Source organism: Peromyscus eremicus, chromosome 8a (assembly GCF_949786415.1).
Source record: "Peromyscus eremicus chromosome 8a, PerEre_H2_v1, whole genome shotgun sequence".
NCBI classification, from domain to species: Eukaryota; Metazoa; Chordata; class Mammalia; order Rodentia; family Cricetidae; genus Peromyscus; species Peromyscus eremicus.
This window is the reverse complement of record NC_081423.1, coordinates 70,367,636-70,389,644: the sequence shown is the minus strand read 5'-3', so window position 1 is coordinate 70,389,644 and position 22,009 is coordinate 70,367,636. Positions and strand designations below refer to the sequence as shown.

General features: G+C 41.2%; 1 protein-coding gene across 2 annotated transcripts in view; it reads left to right on the top strand.

Moving 5' to 3' along the window:
* The first annotated feature begins 207 nt into the window (after positions 1 to 207).
* Rad51c (RAD51 paralog C) overlaps positions 208 to 22,009 on the top strand; it is a 29,247-nt gene continuing 7,445 nt past the window's right edge. Inside the window, exons 1-7 of one of the 2 annotated variants that reach the window (XM_059271453.1) lie at positions 208 to 393; positions 1,561 to 1,819; positions 2,856 to 3,022; positions 6,393 to 6,526; positions 9,995 to 10,126; positions 14,029 to 14,095; positions 15,961 to 16,021. In XM_059271453.1, the coding sequence (XP_059127436.1) occupies positions 276 to 393; positions 1,561 to 1,819; positions 2,856 to 3,022; positions 6,393 to 6,526; positions 9,995 to 10,126; positions 14,029 to 14,095; positions 15,961 to 16,021 (938 nt within the window). In that variant the 5' untranslated portion in view covers positions 208 to 275. Of the gene's footprint in view, positions 394 to 445; positions 690 to 1,560; positions 1,820 to 2,855; positions 3,023 to 6,392; positions 6,527 to 9,994; positions 10,127 to 14,028; positions 14,096 to 15,960; positions 16,022 to 22,009 lie in introns of those variants that run through there. The other variant, XM_059271454.1, reaches the window with a different exon arrangement.

Sequence of the window (22,009 nt, the reverse complement as noted above, 5' to 3'; positions counted from 1 at the left end):
CGCTTTTTCACTGTCCGGCTCTACCCTTGGAAAGGGAACCCCCCCACCCCAAAGCGCTTCTGCGGAGTCACATTGGAAGACCACGCTGCAGCGTGGACACCGGTGGGATTGCCCCTGCAGCAAGGCCTCGTGAGGCTAGGCCGCGCGAGCCCCGCCCCTTCCGCTGTGCGCATGACGTCACGCGGCATGGCCCGGGGCGGGCGGGGTTTGGGCCGCTGGGGCTTTCGCGCCTCTCGCGCTACGTCACTGGGCGCGTAGGCGCCGCGCTTTCAAAAATGCAGCGGGAATTGGTGAGTTTCCCGCTGTCGCCCGCGGTGCGCGTGAAGCTGGTGGCTGCAGGTTTCCAGACTGCCGAGGACATCCTGGAGGTGAAGCCGTCTGAGCTCAGCAAAGGTAACGGCTCCCCGCGGCCAGCTGGTGCACCGCGGCCGCTCGGCGCCGCCTCCATCTTCGTTTTCCCGCCACCGCGTTCACGACGTAAAGCTGCGCTTTGACTCCGCCTCCTAAATTTTCTTGCGGTTGGAACTGTATGGAAAACGTTTACTGATTGCTTTCTCTGTACCCGCGCCTCCTGGATGCTTGGAGGACTGCTTCACCTATGCTCGAAGGAAGTCTCTTGGACCAGGGGGTCTAATCTATAGATGAAGGAACCAGTTTTTCATCTTGAGGTTTCATGATAACCGAATTGGGTAATAGTGGCTTTAGAGTTGGAAAACAGACAAGTCATGTAGTTGTCGCTGTTCCAAATTCCTGGGTGGGGGGTGGAAACTGAATTCGAGAAATAAAGCATTAGACTAGAGACACTTGGGGTTGGGGATTTAGCTCAGTGGCCTGGGTTCGGTCCTCAGCTCTGAAAAAAAAAAAAAAATAGAGACACTTAAGTGATAGAAGGAATAACCCATTTCCTTAGACCAGGAGAAAGCCCTAGAAAGACGACGACCTTCATCATTCACGGAATACCCCAAACATTTTTCTCAGAGCTCTTCAGATTACTTACAAGTGGGAACCACTGCATCCTTAATGTACACAAAAGTAAAGCTGGCCGTGGTCATCCACTGTGCCGCTAATACTATGCACACAGCTCTTGGCTGTTCACCAAAGAGGGCAGAATGGAACCTGGTTGGGTTTTTGGGTTTTTTTGTTTTGTTTTTTTAAGTGTTCGGTATTGAACTCAGGGCTTTGCAAATGCTAGTTAAGTATTCTACCACAGAGCTACACCCCAGTCGTAATTTTGAGTTTTAGTAGCAGGAATGATGCTAACAGGGCAGTAGCTGAGAAGTAGAGAGAGCGCTAACTAGCCCCTTGTGCCCAAGCCTCTGGCTTTGAGCCCCAGTTACTAAATAAACCTTGAAATTAACGAGATAATTCATCACTGAGTTAGACCTTTGATTGCTTTTGAGACAGGCTTCTCTGTGTAGTCCTGGCTGTCCAGGAATTTGCTCCTAGACCAGGCTAGCCTGTCTAGTAGTGCTTGGATAAAGGTGTGGGCCACCACATTCGGCTGAATTAGACTTTTAAATCTCTAATGTCAGGTTTTTTTTGTTTTTTTGTTTTTTTCAGAAGTTGGAATATCTAAAGAGGAAGCTTTAGAAACTCTACAAATTGTAAGAAGAGAATGTCTCACAGATCAACCAAGATGTGCTGGGACCTCTGTGGCAGACAGGAAGTGCACAGCACTGGAACTTCTTGAGCAGGAGCATACCCAAGGCTTCATAATCACCTTCTGTTCAGCACTAGACAACGTTCTTGGGGGTGGAATACCCCTAATGAAAACGACAGAAGTTTGTGGTGTACCAGGTGTTGGAAAAACACAGTTATGGTAAAATAAGGATGTTCCCTACTTAAGGATAGACTTAGTATTTTATGTAACTAATAGACTGTTGTGTTGTGAGTTTGTAGTCAGAATACTAAAAGGGATATGTTACTACTTCATGCATCAAACAATTAGCTTATCGTTCACATTATCTCAGTACCCCATCTTGGTAAATGGATAGAATGGTTTTGAAATAGAAAATGTTTCTTTTGTAATATAACGTGGTCACTAGAGTAAGCAGATACTCTCCTAGTTAGTTGGCTCCTGAGATATATTTGTCAACTGTTTAAAAGTTGATTTATATATGATAAAGAATTCTGAACCAGGCTTGGTGACATACTCCTATAATCTTATCACTCAGGATACTGAAGCAGGATTGCTGTAAGTTGGAGGACAGTATGGACTATATAACAATTATTAGACCAGCCAGAAATACATAGCAAGACCCTGTCTCAAAAAAAAGTATATCGGGCTCAGAGGTTAAGAGCATTGTCTGCTCTTCCAGAGCTACTGAGTTCAATTCCCAGCAACCACATGGTGGCTCACAACCATCTATAATGAAATCTGATGCCTTTTTCTGGCATGTAGGCAAACACGTAGACAGAACACTGTATACATAACAAATAAATCTTCAAAAAAAACTATGTCTGCCTGGGTGTGGTGGCACACTCCTGTAAACACAACAGTATGGCTGAGGATGGAGACCGAAATAGAGGGATTGAGAGTTGAAGGCTCATCCTGGGCTACATTTCCAGACCCTGACTCAAAAGGGAGAAAATATAAAGCATTCATTTTCTAGAAACCTAAAAACCACTAGGAGTTCCTTAATCATAATTTTGTGCAACACCTTAACTATAATCTAGGCATGTATTGATTCATATGTATTTGGAGCTATGCAGAGTCTGCCATCTCTTTTGCCTTGGGGTACTATGTTTGTATTTAGAAAACTTTTGATGGTCTAGCTGATGATTATGTGTGGTTTACAAAAGACATTTTAGATGGTTGTGATAATGATTTGGTCATGTGACTGATTTCTTGACAGTATGCAATTGGCAGTGGATGTGCAGATTCCAGAATGTTTTGGAGGAATAGCAGGTGAAGCAGTATTTATTGATACAGAGGGAAGTTTTATGATTGATAGAGTGGTAACCCTTGCAACTGCCTGCATTCAGCACCTTCATCTTATAGCAGGAACACACATGGACGAAGGTAAGTTAGCACATGGTACTCCTGTACAAGAAAGACGATTTCTATTTGTGCCCAATGCACACATTCATTCAAAACAAAACAAATTCTATTCTTCTCTTGTTAGAAGATGTCTTTTCAGTAGAGACCCTGGAAAGGCAGAAGACAAAATAATTCTTCTGTTTAAGGTGTCTTACTCTGTCACAATCTATACTTGAATAAACACCTTAAAAACTTGCTGTATGTACAATAGATGTACTGAGGCACTGGGATGTGAAGTTTTTAATGATTGGTGTATGATTAAAGTTAAAGCTTTTTGCTAACTTAGTGTATATTGGAAGAAGCTGGAGTTTCCTGACCTGGAATCTGCTTCCCAGGAAATACTGCTATGTGCCTGAGGCTGGCCTTGAACTGGGGCCTCCTGCCTCCTTTCCCCACCTGCTGGGGTTACAGGTGTGAGCTACTCATTTCTTTGGTCTTTTGTTTTACCTTTTCCTGTTTTTTGTTTTGTTGTTTATTTTTGCAGTGTTGGGCTAGTTAAACCTAGAGCCCTGGAAATGTTAGTCAAGCACTCTCTCACTGAGCCTCATTGCAGCCCCTGTTCTCTGTGTGAATCTCTGTGTGAATCTGGGCCTGACCCAGGGCCTTGCACCTCCAGCTCTGGCCCCCTGTTGGTTTTGTTTTATAGTGTTAAAGCATAAGTACATTTTTATTTGGCTTTTTGAGACAGGATCTTACTCTGTAACCCAAACTGGCTTGGAACTCACTGTGTAGCTCGGGCTGGTCTGAAACTCACAAGTTAAAGAGTTTCTGACATTTATTGAGCTGGAGAAATGGCTCAGTGGTTAAAAGTACTGCCTGTTCTTCCAGAGGTCCTGAGTTCACTTCCCAGCAACCATATGGCAGCTCACAACCAACTATAATGGGATCAGTGACCTCTTCTGGTGTGCAGACATAGATGCAGACAAAGCACCATATACATACATACATCTTTAAAAAATGCTATCATTGTATTTAGTGTGTATACATATGTGTGGAGATAGAGGAAAACTTGAATTGTTTTCTCCTTCCACTGTGTGAGTCCTAGTGATTGAACTCAGGTTATCATCTTGTCAGTCATGAAATACATCACAGGGCCTGAAGAGAGAGTTCGTTCCTTAAATGAATTCTTTAAATTCCTCTTGCAGAGAGGACCTAGGTTTGTTTCCCAGGACCCTTGTGGCAGCTTACAACTGTCCATAGCTTCAGTTCCAAGGGGTCCAATGCTGCTTTCTGGCCTCCGTGGGTATAAGGTACACACAAGGCGCACTTTCATACTGGCAGAACATCTAATCACATTAAAATATTTTTTGAAAAATACATTTTACAATGCAATAATTAGCTTCCCACTTTATTTCTTTTATGTTTTTGGGTGTTTTGCCTGAATGCAGGTGTATACTGTGTGAGTACAGTGCCTTTGGAGGCCAGAAGAGGGTATCAGATCTCCTCAGACTAGAGTTACAGTCTGTCGTGAGCGGCTATGTAGGTTCTAGGAATCAAACCCTGGTTGCTCTAGAAGAGCAGCCAGTATTCTTAACTACTGAGCTATCTTTTTAAGCACTCTTCCCCCCTTTTATTTTTTGAGACATTGTCTCCATATAACTGGCTGTCCCAGAACTTTCTATTTAGACCAAGGTGGTCTTGAACTCTAAACCATACTGACTTTTTAAGCCAGTGTTAAGATTTCGTATTGTTACTACTTAAAGGTCAACTGATAGTATTAAAGGGAAAATATATCCATTGGAACATTTTTCCTTTGAATTCTCTTGTGTTTCTTTTGTTTGTTTTGTTTTCACGACAGGGTTTCTCTATGTAGCCCTGGCTGTCCTTGAACTCACTTTGTAAATCAAATTGGCCTTAAACTCAGAGATCAGCCTGTCTTTGCCTCCAGAGTGCTAGGAGTAAAGTCATGAACCACACCCCTAAATGTTGGTTGTTTTTTCTCTTTTGGGGGACCCACCACCCAACTCCCAAATAAATCACACAGGGAGGCTTATTCTTACTTTTAAATGCCCGGCCTTAGCTTGGTTTCTAGCCAGCTTCCCTAACTTTAAATTATCCCATCTATCTTTTGCCTCTGGACTTTTACCTTTCTCTATTCTTATATACCTTTCTTTGTTTCTTACTCTGTGACTTGCCGTGTAGCTGGGTGGCTGGCCAGCCCCTGGAGTCCTCCTCCTTCTCTGGCTGCTACTTCTCCCGCTCCCAGATTTTTCCTTCTATTTATTCTCTCTGCCTGTCAGCCCTGCCTATCCTTTCTCCTGCCTTGCTATTGGCCATTCCACTCTTTATTAGACCATTAGATGTTTTAGACAGGCAAAGTAACACAGCTTCACAGAGTTCAACAAATGCAACATAAACAAAAGTAACACACCTTAAAATACTATTCCCCGACACCCTAACCCCTGGCTTTTCCTTTGAATTTTTTTTTTTTTTAATTGCCTGCATGTATGTCTGTGTGAGGGTATCAGACAGTTGTTAGCTGCCACCTGGGTGCTGGGAATTGAACCTAGGTGCTCTGGAAGAGCAGTCAGTGCTGTTAACCACTGAGCCATCTCACCAGCTCCTCCTTTGAATTCTGAATTTGTATTCTTCAAAAACAAGAAAGAGAAGCTTCAGTTGTGATACTTCTGTTTAGTGGAAATCAATAACTGGAGATACGAAAAGATAAACAGAATTTAGTTTTATTTTGTGAGTAAACAGTCCCTAGTACGTTACACATAAAATCAAAGATGATAAAATGAGTTTCGTATTGAAATGAGAAACTAATTATTGCGTTTTAAAATATTTTTTAAAAAATATTTTAATGTGATTGGGTGTTTTGTCTGCATCAAAGTGCACCATGCCTGTGCCTGATGCTCATGGAGGCCAGAAGGCGGCATTGGACCCCCTGGAACTGGAGCTATGGACAGTTGTAAGCTGCTGTGAGCGTGCTGGGAACCAAACCTGGATCCTCTGCAAGAACTCTTAATGAAACAATGGAAAACAAAACAATAGATCAGCCGGGCAGTGGTGGCGCACGCCTTTAATCCCAGCACTCGGGAGGCAGAGCCAGGCGGATCTCTGTGAGTTCGAGGCCAGCCTGGGCTACCAAGTGAGTTCCAGGAGAAACGCAAAGCTACACAGAGAAACCCTGTTTCGAAAAACCAAAAAAAACCAAAAAAAACAAACAAACAAAAAAACAATAGATCAGCCATCATCAAGTCACAGTTCACAGTGATTTTTTTTTCAGTTGTTCTGGCATCTTCTAGAAATTATGCTGATTTTCTTCAAGGATACAAAGCCGATCTATGATTGTCAGATTATTAGAAAAAGAAAAACAAAACTTTTAAGATTGCTTTGTTGTTTGTTTCAGACCATCAGAAAGCCTTGGAGGATTTTACTCTTGAAAACATTCTTTCCCATATTTATTATTTCCGTTGTCATGATTACACTGAGCTGTTGGCACAAGTCTATCTCCTTCCAGATTTCCTTTCAGATCATTCAAAGGTATGGATCAGAGTACGGAAACAATGTCTTTGACAGTGTTGATAATACAAAAGTAAACAGCAGTGTAGTATAAACTTGATGCCAGATCAAAAGTCCCTCTGTTCCTGCCCTACAACTTATACTCTACTTATTTTGCATATATTCACCTTTCAGAATATATGTTCTTGTGTATAGGTTTTGTGGGGTTTTTTTGTTTGCTTGTTTGGGTTTTTTGTTGTTGGTTTTTTGGGTTTGTTTGTTTGTTTGTTTGTTTTTGAGACAAAGTTTCTCTTTGTATCCTTGGCTGTCCTGGAACTCACTTTGTAGAACAGTCTGGCCTTGAGATTCACCTGCGTCTGCCTTTGGTGTGCTGAGATTGAAGGTATGGGTCACCCTACCCAGCTGACCTTGAATTCTAATCATTCTGTCTTCATTCAAGTGCTGGAATACAGGCTTTTGTTACCATATTCAGCCTGTTTTATTTAATTATTGTTATTTATTTATTTTTCCAAGACAAGGTTTTTGTTTGTGTAGCCCTGGCTGTCCTGGAACTTGTGCTGTAGACCAGGCTTACCTCAAACTCAGAGATCCACCTGCCTCTGACTTCCGAGTGCTGAGATTAAAAGTGTGTGCCACCATACCTGGCATTTGTTCTGTTGTTATTTTTAATTTCAATTGGTTTACCTCTCCTTACTCTATCTATCTTTTATATATATATATATATATATATATATATATATATATATATATAACTTATATGTGTCTATATCTGTCTATCTATCTAATGTATGTGTGTATGGGTAGCAGGAATCTTAGAAGGTCTTATTAATAAAAACAAATCTGGGGGGCTGGAGAGATGGCTCAGAGGTTAAGAGCACTGCTTGCTCTTCCAAAGGTCCTGAGTTCAGTTCCCAGCAACCACATGGTGGCTCACAACCGTCTGTAATGAGATCTGGTGCCCTCTTCTGGCCTGCAGACAGAACACTGTATACATAATAAATAAATAAATCTTAAAAAAAAAAAAAAAAAAAAAAAAAACAAATCCGGGCTGGGTATTGGGGTGAATGCTGGAACATTAGAGAGGCAGAACAAGCCACAGCCACCTCACCTTGCCAATTCCTCAGCTGATCCTGTTTCCTCAGACTGGAAGCCTCTGTGTCCTCATCTGAATGGCTCTCAGCTGAACTGTTGCTCAAAACCTAAAAGCTTAACCAGCTCTAGTTCCTGGTCCTCACGCCTTATATACCTTTCTGCTTTCTGCCATCACTTCCTGGGATTAAAGGCTCCTGTTACCACGCCTGGCTGTTTCCAGTGTGGCCTTGAACTCAGAGATCCAGGGGGATTTCTGCCTCTGGAATGCTAGGATTAAAGGTGTGAGTGCCACCATTTTCTGGCTTCTATGTCTGTCTAGTGGCTGTTCTGTTCTCTGACCCCAGATAAATTTATTAGAGTGCACAGTATTTTGGGGAACACAATATCACCACATGTGTGTATATAGGTATCTATCTATTTATTCTACTATCTCTTTATCTATCCAATCTGTTTGTCTCTTTTTGCTGGGACTCGAATTAGAGTCTAGTCCATGCTAGGCAAAGGTTCGACCACAGATTCTCAGCTACTATTAGACTGTTTTGGTTACTATAGCTTTTTAGTACATTTTGAAATTAGAAAACGTGAGTCCTCTGACTGTGTTCTTTTTCAAGATTATTGTGGCTGTTTAGGCTCTCTTGCAATTAGTTTTCTGTTACTGTGCTGAAACACCATGACCAAGGCAACTCACAGAAGGAAGAGTTTACCTAAGCTTTTGGTTACAGAGGGTTAAGAGATAAGAGTTAATTGAACCACAAGCAGGAAGCAGAGAGAAGGAACTGGAAATGGCACATGGCTTTGAAACCTCAAAACTTGTTCCCAGTGATGTACTTCTTCGAGCAAAGCTGCACCTCCTAAGCCTCGCCAAACAGCACCACCAACTGGGAACCAAGTGTTCAGATACTAGACTCTGTGGGGACATTCAATCAAACCCACCATACCATAGCAATTTTTTTGTTAATTTTTTTATTTTTGTATATATGGGCATTTTGCTTGCATGTGTGTCTGTGTACCATGTGGGTGCAGTGGCCACACAAGCCTGAAAGAGGACATTGATTTCCTGGAACTGGAGTTAAAGAAGGTTGTACACTGCCGTGTGGGTGCTGAGAATTGAACCTGGGTCCTCTTATCTGCTGAGCCATCTCACAGCAACAGAAATGAAACTAGAACTGTGCATGTGCATGTCATATAGTATTCAGGTAGCCCACGCCTTTAATCCCAGCACTTGGGAGGCAGAGCTAGGTGGATCTCTGTGAGTTCGAGGTCAGCCTGGTCTACAGAGCAAGATCCAGGACAGGCACCAAAACTACACAGAGAAACTCTGTCTCAAAAAATATATATGTGTGTGTGTGTGTGTGTGTGTGTGTGTGTATTCAGGTAATGATTAGTGTAGGATCATTGGGTGAATACTTTGCAAAAGAAAGAAAGCCTTTGAAGGCTGGAGAGATGGTTCAACGGTTAACACTGGCTGCTCTTCAGAGGACCTGGGTTGGATTTCCAACACCCACATAGTGGCTCACAACCATCTGTAAATTTGGTTCTGGGGGATCTCTTGCCCTCTTCTGGCCTTCACAGCCACCAGACACAAGCATGGTACACAGACATACATGGAGGCAAAACACTAATACACATAAAATAATGAAGTGAATTTTAAAAGAAAACCTTTGAAGAGTTAGAAATAAGCCCGAGGGTGAGGAATATAGCTCAGTAGTAGAATGCTTACCACGTATGTGCCACAGATTTAACTCCAACATTATAAAAGAAAAGAAAATTCTAATACTCATTTTTCTTAAATTTGAGATAGTCTCACTGTATAGCCCAGGTGGGCCTGAAATTCATGACCCTCTTACTTTTACCTCTTTTGTGCTGAGATTACAGGTATATACCACCGTACTCTTATTTTTAATTATGCAAGTGACTGGAGACCAGAGGAGGGCATTGGGATCCCCTAGACAGCTGGAGTTATAGGAAGTTGTGAACTGCCTGACATGGGTACTAGGAACTGAACTTGGGTCTTCTGAGCCATCTCTCCAGCTTCATCAAAAATGCCCAGCTAGCTAGAATTCTTTTTTCTTTTCTTTCTTTTTAAAAAATTTTTTTTTCTTTATTTTTTTGTTTTGTTTTGTTTTTGTTTTTTGAGACAGAATTTCTCTATGTAATAGAGCCCTGGCTGTCCTGGAACTCACTCTGTAAACCAGGCTGGTATTAAACACACAGAGATCCACTTGCCTCTGCCTCCCAGAGTGCTGGGATTAAAGGTGCCACTGCACCCTACTCGATGCCTTTCTTTTTTAAGCCCTCGATTTTAAGATTTATTTCTGTAATGGAATATGCTTTTGGGATGCCATTTTTATTATTGTAATTCTAACTCAGAACCTGATTTCATTCTCCTGTGTTTAGGTGAGGTTGGTGATCATAGATGGTATTGCTTTTCCTTTTCGTCATGACCTTGATGATCTGTCCCTTCGTACTCGACTACTAAATGGCCTGGCCCAACAAATGATCAGCCTTGCAAATAATCACAGGTTAGCTGTAAGTATTATTAATCAATTAATTTTATAGTTAGGATTGTATGAAATATTCATGTCTAGCTTGGCAGTGGTAGTTGTACATACATTCCCAGCACTGGGGCAGCAGACGCAGGTGGATCTCTGAGTTCAAGGCCAGTCTGGTCTACAGAGTGAGATCCAGGATAGCCAGGGCTACACAGAAAAACCCTGTCTCAAAAAACAAAACAAGCCGGGTGGTGGTGGCGCACGCCTTTAATCCCAGCACTCAGGAGGCAGAGCCAGGCAGATCTCTGTGAGTTCGAGGCCAGCCTGGACTACCAAGTTGAGTCCCAGGAAAGGCGCAAAGCTACACAGAGAAACCCTGTCTCGAAAAACCAAAAAAAAAAAAAAAAACCAAAAAAAAAAAAAAACCAAAACAAACAAGAATTAATGTCTAAATTTATACATATTTTGCATGAATAAAGATAAATAACATGAACATGGTTTTGGGGGTTTGTGGTTGTTATTGTTGCTTGTTGGAAACAACCTTGATAAATAGTCTGAAACGTGATATGTAGTCTGTCCATCCTTGAACTCTTTATCCTCCTGAATCCTGAAATTACAGACATTTGTTATTATACAGTGCTTTTAATGGAGATGGTTTATGGAAAAGCCAAGGTTTTTTTTGTTTGGTTGGTTTTTTTTTTTTGGTTTTTTTTTTTTTTTTTTTTTTTTTTTGTAATAATAGTGATTAGACCCAGAGCCTCAAGCATAGTAGGCAAGTGTTCTTTAGAGCGACTGCCTAGGCCCTAGAACCATTAGATTGGAAGTGTGAAGGGAGAAGTGCATAGTGCAGAGCCAAGGAGTGCAGGGTTAGGGTTAGCCAGTGATTCCCACCTCCACCCACTGACAAAGTGCTCTTGTCAGAAGAGATGTGGAAGAGAAGATGCTTTGACTTAGTGTTTTTACCTTTCCAGGGAGTTGTTAGCATGTGCCTGTGATACACCAAACGTAAATAAAGAACTTTCTCTATAAATTTAAAACACACACTTTCTGTGCAGTACATAGACACAGTGGAGTACTTACTACTCAGCAGAGAAAAACAATGACAGCATGAGATTTGCAGGCAAATGGATGGAACTAGAAAAAAATCATCCTGAGTGAGGTAACCTAAACCCAGAAGGACAAACATGGTATGTACTCACTCATAAGTGGATGCTAGATATAAAGCAAAGAACAATCAGACTGCAACCCACAGAACCAGGGAGGCCACATAGCAGGGGGTACCCTAGGATGACTGTGGCTTATAATAAGTTTTGGTTTTACTCAATTACTGGGCAAGCCTCATGAAACATTCCACTATTAGGATAAGAATTTGTACTGTATCAAGCTGATAATAGGAAATAAATAAATAAATAAAACATACACATTTTCTTTGCGTTTCCAGATCTTACTCTTAAATTATATTTTATTTATTTTGTGTGCGTGTACATGTGTGGTTGCATGTGCCATGGCACTTACATGGTCAGAGGACAACTTACAGAAGTCAGTTCTCTCCACTATGGGGGCCCAGAGAGCAAACCTACATTGTCAGACTTTACCCACTGAGCCATCTTACCAGCCCTCTTGCCATATTCTTTTTGCCAAAGCATAGTGCTCTTTGAATTATTTCTTTTTTTTTTTTTTTTTGGTTTTTCGAGACAAGGTTTCTCTGTGTAGCTTTGCGCCTTTTCCTGGAACTCACTTGGTAGCCCAGGCTGGCCTCGAACTCACAGAGATCCGCCTGGCTCTGCCTCCCGAGTGCTGGGATTAAAGGCGTGCGCCACCACCGCCCGGCGAATTATTTCTTAATATTAATTGGAATTTAGCATTGTTAGTGGTGGTATCCTGAAGATCCCCCAGTAGAGGGCGCTCAAGACAAATAGTCTGCATAGTGTCAGTTCTCTAGGTGTCGGTGGGTTTTTTCTTGTTTTGTTGTTTGGCTGCTGTTGCTGCTGCTCCAACTCAGGACTTCAGACATACTAAGCAGACGTTCTTCCATTGAACTTCATACATCTCCTGCCCTATTTTAATTTAGCTCTCTCTCCATTTATATGTATATAAATTTTGGATTGTGTGTGTACATGTAAGCCCATGTACAAATGGGCCTGGGCCCGTGGAGCCCAGAGGTCAACACTGGCTGTCTTCCTCAGTCGCTCTCCACCTTATTTTTAATTTTTAAAAATCTTTTATGTGTGCATGTGTGCTACACTTGCATGTATGTTTGTGCACCATGTCCATGCTGTGTCTAAGGAGGCCAGAAGAGGACATTGGATCTAAGACTGGAATTAAAGATGGTGGTTAGAGACTTGAGTTTTATTGTTTTGTTTTTTCAGGGCAAGGTCTCATTTAGGTCAGATTGGCTTTAAACTCACTATACATCTGAGGATGACCCTGAACTCCATCTTACTCTTTTTTTTTTTTTTTTTTTTTTTTTTTTTTAAGACAAGGTCTCACTATGTACCTCTGTCTTTCCTAGAACTCATGCCACCAGGCTAGAATTAAACACAGAGATTTAGCCAAGCATTGGTATCTCAGGCCTTTAGTCCCAGCACTCCGGAGGCAGGCAGGTGGATTTCTGTGAGTTCAAGGCCAGCCTGGTCTACAGAGTGAGTTCCAGGACAGCCAAGAAGAGAAACCTTGTCTTGGAAAAAAAAAAAACAACAACAACAACAACAGCAAAAAAAACCCCACAGAGATTTATCTGCCCCTGCCTCTTGCCTCCTAAGTACTGGGGTTAAAAGCATATACCACTATGCCTAGCTGTCTTACCTTTACAGTGCTGTGACAAAACACTATGACCAAGACAACTTACTTATTTTTCTTTAATGTTTTTAAATTTTATTTAATGGAATACTTTATTTATTTATTTATTTTTGTTTTTACATCCCTACCAAAGTTACCCTTCCCTCCTGTCCTCCTAGTCCCTCCCTGACCAAGGCAATTTATAAAAGAAAACATATATGCCAGGTGTTAGTGACTTACGACTTTAATCTCAGCACTTTCAAATTTTCAAAGAAGTGAGCATATCCCCCTCATCTCTTCCCCTTCCTTCAGAAAAAAAATGTATTTTTAAAAGATTACTTAATTTGTATGTGTTTGCCTGCATGTATGTTTGCACACCACATGTGTGCCTGGTGCTGGAGGAGGTCATAAGAGGGCATCAGGTCTTCTGGAACTGAAGTTATAAATCAGCTTCTCAACTTGTGGGTCGTGACCTCCAAATTATCATCCAAAACCACAGATACTTACTTTATGATTCATAACAGTAGCAAAATTACAGGTATGAAATAGCAATGAAAATAATTTTGTGGTTGGGGCCACCACAACATGAGGAACTGTATTAAAGGGTCGAAGCATTAGGAAGGTTGAGGACCTCTGTTAGAGGTTGTTGTGAGTCATCATGTGAGTCTGGGAATTGAATCTGGGTCCTGAATTTGAGTCATCTCTCCAGTCTCTAATATATTTTCTTTTAACTTGTTATATTCAGAATATTAAGCTCATAGGACTGTTTACATACAACTTGTTGTTTGTTTGTTTTTTTCAAGACAGGGTTTCTCTCTGTAACATCTCTGGCTATCCTGGAACCAGCTCTATAGACCAAGCTGGCCTCAAACTCACAAGTGCTAGAATTAAAGTCATGTGCCACCACCACCACCACCAAGCATATCCTAACTCTTTTTTTTTTTTTGGTTTTTTGAGACAGGGTTTCTCTGTGTAGCTTTGCGCCTTTCCTGGGACTCACTTGGTAGTCCAGGCTGGCCTCGAACTCACAGAGATCCGCCTGGCTCTGCCTCCCGAGTGCTGGGATTAAAGGCGTGCGCCACCACCGCCCGGCTTATGCTGTTTTTTTTTTTTTTTTTTTTTTTGGACATATCCTAACTCTCTTATGTTTTACTTTTATAGGTTATTTTAACTAATCAAATGACAACAAAGATTGATAAAAATCAAGCATTACTTGTCCCTGCATTAGGTGGGTAAATGAAGTAGATAAAACATTTTTGTTGTAATGGTTTCCTACCTTTTCATGTGTTTGAATACTATAAGCTTTTAAGTAGCGGCTGCTTTACTCACTGACACATCTGATCACTGAGCACAGTGTCCTGAGATGCTGACCTACCATTTCATAATTTAACAGACATTTATTGAGTACCTACTATCTGGCAACTATGTTAGAAACCTGAGAAGTAAATATTTAAAATAGGATTTTAGACATTAAAACCTCAGTCTTGCTGGGTGGTGGTGGCGCATGCCTTTAATCCAGCACTTGGGAGGCAGAGGCAGGTGGATCTCTGAGTTTGAGGCTAGCCTGGTCTACAGAGAGTTCAGGACAGACAGGGCTACACAGAAACCCTGTCTCAACAAACAAATCCCTCAGTCTTAGGAGCCTGAGAGATGGCTCAGCCATTAAGAGCACTGACAGCTTAAAATGAAACATGATTTTTTTTTTTTTTTAAGATTTATTTATTTATTATGAATACAATGTTCTGCCTGCACACTTCCCTGCAGGCCAGAAGAGGGCACCAGATCTCATTACAGATGGTTGTGAGCCACCATGTGGTTGCTGGGAATTGAACTCAGGACCTCTGGAAGAGCAGCCTGTGCTCTTAACCGCTGAGCCATCTCTCCAGCCCGAAACATAAATTTTAAAAATTTAAAAACAAACCCTCAGTCTTAGGCAGGAAGGAGAATGAGTCTATTTAAATACACATCATACTAGTGCAAACAGGTATATTCCTAATGTGATTTTATTAGAACACAATGCTTCAAGAGCTATCTCTACTGAAGTCCAGTAACACTCAATATGCCAAACATGATAAAGAGCTGTAGCCCCAGCTTCTCATGAGGCTGAAGTAGGAAGATCACTTTAGCCCAGAAGTCCCAGGCAAGCCTGGACTGCATAATGAAATCTCCATGATGGCATGTCTTTAATCCCATCACCAGAGGTAGAAGCAGGCAGAGTTCTCTTATTTCAAGGCTAGCCTGGTCTACATATCGAGTTCTAGGCCAGTTAGGACCAAATGAGACCCTATTACTGGGTGTCAAAAATACACAGTAGGCCTTATGGAGTGGGAGATTGGTAATACACTGAAACTGTAACCTGTCCATGAAACAATAGAGAGTAATGATTTGCATTGCTTTCCTAGATAATTAAAGCTCTGTCACTCTTAGGATCTCTTATTCATATCCTGCAGGTTTTGAAACCAAGAACATTTCTTTGGTTTGGTTGGTTTGTTTGTTTGTTTGTTTGTTTTTGAGACAGGGTTCTGTGTAGCTTTGGTCGTCCTGGAACTCACTCTGTAGACCAGGCTGGCCTCAAACTCAGAGATTCTCCTGCCTCTGCCTCCTGAGTGCTAGGATTAAAAGTGTACACCACCACTGCCTGGCCAAAACCAATAACTTTTAAGTAAATATTATTATATTTTTCTTTTCTCCTTCCTTCCTTCCTTCCTTTCTTCCTTCCTTCCTTCCTTCCTTCCTTCCTTCCTTCCTTCCTTCCTTCCTTCCTTCCTTCCTTTTTAGTTTCTCAAGATAGTTTCTCTGTGTAACTGCTCTGGCTGTCCTGAAACTGGCTCTGTAGAACAGACTGGTCTTGAACTCACAGAGATCCACCTGCCTCTGCCTCCTGAGAGCTGGAATTAAAGGCATGTGCTGCCATCATCTGGTCCAAGAATATTCTTCATCTAAATTTGGTAATATAAGATAGTATTTGGCCAGAGACATTCTAAGCAACTTAAAAAAATACTATAGTTTTTAACTTTATAGTTTTAGACTATAGTTTTATAGTCTAAAAGTCTTATATAGTTAATTTTTTTTTTTTTTTTTTTTTTTTTTTAGGGGAAAGCTGGGGACATGCTGCTACAATAAGGCTTATTTTTCACTGGGAACAAAAGCAAAGGTCAGTATCGAAATCGGTTCATAATTCAGAATATCATTCTAATTGCACTGAATACTTAGTGGTTTCTCCATTAGTCCCCAGCCTGAGGTGTGCAGTGACCCGTCAACCACTGCTTGTGTTGCCGTGTGTGACATCAGTTAGAGCAAACATACTCTGAATGCTGCACATTCAGCTGCAGAGAGAATTCTTTGTATATTTAAATGATGGAATGAATGCACCTGGAGCTTGTAGGTGGCCAAGGAATTGCTGCCTTCTGATACTCTTTGAAATCATTTATTAGCTATGAAGAAGGAGGTGGTACTCAGTGTTCCCAGAAGGGATTGAAAGAGGAATAAAATCAGGACAATAGGAAAACTTTCGAGGTTAGCGTTAGGACTAATGTATGTGGGAAACAGGATGGTTTTTCTTAGTTGCTTAATATAGTTCTTGCATGAAATTGTGTCTGCCATTTTTCCCTTTTATTATCCATGTATTTACCTGCCTTTCACAAGTATTGTTCTTTAAAATAAAATCATGGCAGCATGAAGCCTTTGTGTTTGTTTCTAAAGCTGCTGAGCAAGTGAATGAACCAGCTTTCCTTTTCTTTAAAATAGGCCATGGAAAGCTATGAAGCCTTTTATTCTGAACTTCAAAAAATGTCAGATTTATGCCAGCCTTTCTGCTTTGTGATTAATTGGCATAACCTAGAGAACTTGGTATGGAAGTGCTCTAATAAAGGAGGAAACTGAGGCAGTATGTAGGGCAATATTGAGCTTGGTCAGTGATACTGTATTTTTTTTTTTAGAAAGCTGCATTACATGCCACCTTCTTTTCTTTTCTCTTTTTTTTTTTTGAGACAGGGTTTCTCTGTGTAGCTTTGCGCCTTTCCTGGAACTCGCTTTGGAGACCAGGCTGGCCTTGAACTCACAGAGATCCGCCTGCCTCTGCCTCCCAAGTGCTGGGAATAAAGGCGTGCGCCACCACCGCCCGGCTTACATGCCACCTTCTAATGCTCTTTCAAATCCATATTGTGGCTAGATATGTTGGCACATGTCTAATCCCAGCACTAAGGACACTGAGGCTAACCTGGACTGTATAGTCCAGATCAGACTAGGACAATAAGACTACATAAAAAAAGAAGGGGTTGGAGCTTTAGCTCAGTGGTAGAGCGCTTGCCTAGCAAGTGCAAGGGCCTGGGTTTGGTCCTCAGCTCCAGCAAAAAAAAGAAAAGAAGAGAAAAAAGAAAGCCATATCATGTACAAAATTTTTGGCGGCGGCGGCGGCGGCGGCGGCGGTGGTGGTTGATATAGTGTCTTTTTATGTAATCTTAGCTGTCCTTGAGTTCCATGTGTAGCCCAGGCTGGCCTTGAGCCTCACAGAGATCTGCCTGCCTCTGCCTTTTGAGTGCTGAGATTAAAGGAGTGTGCCACCACTCCCAGCTTTATTTAATTTTAAAAATTTGATTTATTTATTTAATTTTAAGTGAGTAGTCTTCCTGCCTGTTTTTGCATGTATGTATGTACAACACGTGCATCTCTGGTGCCCACAGAGGTCAGCAGAGGGCATTGGATCCCCTGGAACTGGAATTACAGATGGTTGTAAGCCACCATGTGGATGCTAGGAACTGAACCCCAGTTCTCTGCAAGAGCAGTGAGAGGTCTTGACTACTCCACCACCTCTCTAGCCCTTACAGTCTATATTTTGAAAAGGAAGTTACTGGGCTTTTTGCAAGTAGCCTCTGGAGATAGAAACTGCATGAGTCAGTGCTAAAAGATTACTCGGAAGGGTACTCACTAAAACCTAACTGGGTCAGGCATGAATTTTTTTCCCCCTTTCTCCTGTAATAACTGTTTTCTAGAAGATAATTACAATATTGCATGCAAACCTGAATGTATAACTTCTATTCTTTTCTTCCCTAGTAAAGTACTTTTCCTCCAAATTGTTTCTTTCAAATCTTTGGGCATATGATGATAATGTGCTTACTTTATAATAATCAGAATTAATTGACCTTGTTTAGTAACTTAAGAATCAAGATATTTTTGTTTATTGTTTGAAATCAGATATTTTTGTCTTTAAAGATTTGTGAAATCTTTGCATGTAGGGACTATGGGAGTTTTGTTTGGTTTTGGTTTTGGGTACTGGAAATTGAACCGAGGACTTTTGGCATGCCAAATACAAGCTTTCCCACTGAGCTATAGGCGTATCCACAAGACTGCATTAAGTCTTACATGCTGTTTATTTATTTTTTGTTTGTTCTTGAGATAAGATGTCAATAGCCCAGACTGGCGTGGAACTTACTAGATAGCATTGGATTGCCTTAATTCCTGAAATTTTTGCCTCTACCTTGTAGTACTAGGATTACAGAAGAGTCTCACCACACCCCATTTTATTCCCCTGATATTGGGGAGAGTGGGGCCTAGGAAAAGCTAGATAAGCACTCTGCCACTGAGCTGTGTACTCTTTCATACTTTTTACAATTTTATCTTAAAAATATGAAGACAATTTATAATTATAAAAATGAACACTGAAAAATGAAAACTGAAGACCTTGAACAACAAATTTATATTGTGAATTGAATTTAGACATAATCGTGGCCTTCACTGGTAATATCTGATTTTATATTGTGCTTTTTGTTTTTTCTTTAAGACAGGCTCTTACTACGTAGCTCTGACTGGTCTGGAACTTGCTATGTAGATCAAACTGCCTCTGCCTCCCTGGTATTGAAATTAAAGGTGTGCACCATCACACCTGCCCAGTAACATCTGATTTTAACCTTTGACAAATGATAGAATGACATTCCAACCATTCTTAAATGATCGTGTCTGTGTCCTTATATTATGTGGGTTCCCCAATTTGCATATTCATGATAATATGAGGCCAAGATTGTTCAGAATTATACCACTCGTTGCCAAGAAGATCTGCTGGTAGAGTGGAGTAATACATCACACCCCCACACAGCATTTCATATGTGTGCTCAGCTTTAGAGCACAAATTGTACTTCTGTCTTGTTTCTTCCTGACCCAAACTATGTAGTTCAGCCATATGTTAAGCTTCATCTCAGCTAGGGCTACGAGCCAAGTGATTCTTTTTGGTTTAGTTTAAAAAGATCTCTTGAGAAAAAGATCTTTTTGAGATGCTGACATGATATACAAAATTTTTTACCTAGAAATTTAAAGAGAATTTTTTAACTTGAAAGCTTAATTGAATTGCTTTTGACTTTAGGATTGTTTTTTCCTTTTTATAGCTCAAGCTGGCCTAGAACTCTTAGCAATCCTCCTGCCTCCTGCTTTAGCATTATAGGCACAAGCCACCACACCTGGTGTTGATTTTAGGATTTGTACTAAATGTGTAAAGGCTTCTTAAAAATTATACTACTTTTTTGTCTTGGGCATGGTATCATATCACATACCTGTATCTCAGCACTTGAGAGGAAGGTTGTGAGTTCCAGGCTAGTTTGAGGCACATAGTGGTACTCTGTCTTAGAAAGCCCTGGGTTCATCATTCCCTACACCAAGAGTGAGCAAGAGAGGTTACCACTTCTTAATAATTTTCTCAAAAAGTTCAGATGTACTTGGCACCTTCTAGGATATACTGGTGATGTGAGATGACTTACGTACTAACTTTTTATAAGACTAGCTAATTTTTTCTTTCTCTCTCTCTTTCTTTTGTTTTTTTGAGACAAGGTTTCACTGTGTAGCCCTGGCTGTCCTGGAACTCTCTCTGCAGACCAGGCTGGCCTTGAATCTTCCTGCCTCTGCCTCCTGAGTCTGGGGTTAAAGACGTGCCACCACCACCCAGAAAAATTAGCTAATTTTTATTGAGTCAAAAGTGAGGGCTTTTCTTTGCATATATATATATATATATATATATATATATATATATATATATATATATATATATATGGGCAAGTGCATGTCATACATATGTGGAAGTCAGGATGACTTTCAGGAGTTTCAGGAGAGGCTCCAAAGCTACACAGAGAAACCCCGTCTCCCAAAAAAAAAAAAAAAAAAAAAAAAAAAAAAAAAAAAAAAAAAAAAAAAAAAAGGAAAAAGAAAAGAAAACGAATGAGTATTATGTTGTGTAGAAACTAATGATGACTGAGCTGGGTGTTGGTGGTGCACACCTTTCTTTAATCCCAGCACTTGGGAGACAGAGCCAGGTGGATCTCTGTGAGTTCAAGGCCAGCCTGGTCTACAGAGCAAGATCCAGGACAGGCACCAAAACTACAGAGAGAAACCCTGTCTCAAACCTCCCCCACCCCACCCCCCAAAAAAACAACTAATGACTTTCCTACTCCTGAGGTCCGTGACTGTTTTCCTGTTAAGATGGAATCTCTATCACATAAAATTGCAATAGAATGGATGTTCACTGCATTTTAACTGTGTTTATATTGTTGGCTGGCATTAAGTACATTTGTATTCTTGGTGACCTTCATTACCATTTATTGCCAGAACTTTTTCATCTTCCCTTACTTCAATACTAAACAGTAATGTTGTCCCTGGCAACCACTATTCTACTTTCTGTCTCTGAATCTGACTGCTCCAAGAACCAAATATAATTGGAATCATACAATATTTGATTTACTTATTTCACTTAGAATAATTTCTTCAAGGTTTAATTTTGCAGCCATGTCAGAAGTTTCATCCTAAAAACAAGTGTTTTATTATATTCCACGTTTTATTTACCTCCTAGTAGACACTGTTGCTTCAATCTTTGCTGTTATGAATGACTTAAATGTTTTAGAAGTTTTTTTTTTTCAACTTTTTTTTCGAGACAGGGTTTCTCTGTGTAGCTTTGTGCCTTTCATGGATCTCACTCTGTAGACCAGGCTGGCCTCGAACTCACAGAGATCCGCCTGCCTCTGCCTCCCGAGTGCTGGGATTACAGGCGTGCGCCACCACCGCCCAGCTTAGAAGTATTTTTTGTTATAATTTATTTAATTTTATTTTATGTGCCTTGGTGTGATGGTGTCAGAATCCTTGGAACTGGAGTTACAGACAGTTGTGAGCTGCTGTGTGGGTGCTGGGAGTTGAACCTGGGTCCTCTGGAAGAGCAACATCTGAGCCATCTCTCCAGCCCCATAGAAGTAATTTTTTTTTTTTAATTTGGTTTTTTGAGACAAAGTTTCTCTGTAGCTTTGGAGCCTGTCCTGGACTAGCTCTGTAGACCAGGCTTGCCTTGAACTCACAGAGATCCACCTGGCTCTGCCTCCCGAGTGCTGGGATTACAGGCGTGCGCCACCACCGCCCAGCCTAGAAGTAATTTTTTTGTTGTTGTTGTTGTTGTTTTCAGACAGGGTTTCTCTGTATAGTTTTGGTGCCTGTCCTGGATCTCACTCTGTAGACCAGGCTGGCCTCGAATTCACCGAGATCTGCCTGGCTCTGCCTCCCGAGTGCTGGGATTAAAGGTGTGCGCCGCCGCCTGGCCCCATAGAAGTAATTTTAAGGGAGGTGTCAAGTGCTTCTCTAAGCATGTGTGAGACCCTAGGTTCCAGGCATCAACACAAAAAAAAGTATCTTTTTTTTTTTTTAAACAGAGTCATTTATCCAGGCTTGCCTCAAAGTTGTTATGTAACCGAGGTGGTCCTTGAACTTACAGCAGTCCTGATAGCCCCTCCATCTGCTGCAGTTTCGGGTGTGCACCACCAGCAGCAGCTCATCAGAAGAAACTTGGAAGATTTTTGTGTTCTTGCTGTTAACACTGTGGGAATGTAGTTAATAAGAGTGGAGATGGCGGTGCTGGGTGATGACCCAGGCTGTAAAGTGCTTGCCATATAGGCATAAGAGCTTGAGGTTGGATCTCCAACACCGCATACAAAGTCAGGCATGGTGATGTGCATTTGCAGTCCTAGCACTGGGAGTGCTGCATGCCACGGGAAGTGTAATGGAACCCAGCTACTATCACAAAAGCTACTACTTGGAAAGGTCAAGGACTTTTCTGAAGGTCAAACCATGGCTTAAGAAGTCTTGGTGATAGCTTAGCTTTTCTATATATATTAGGTGATCC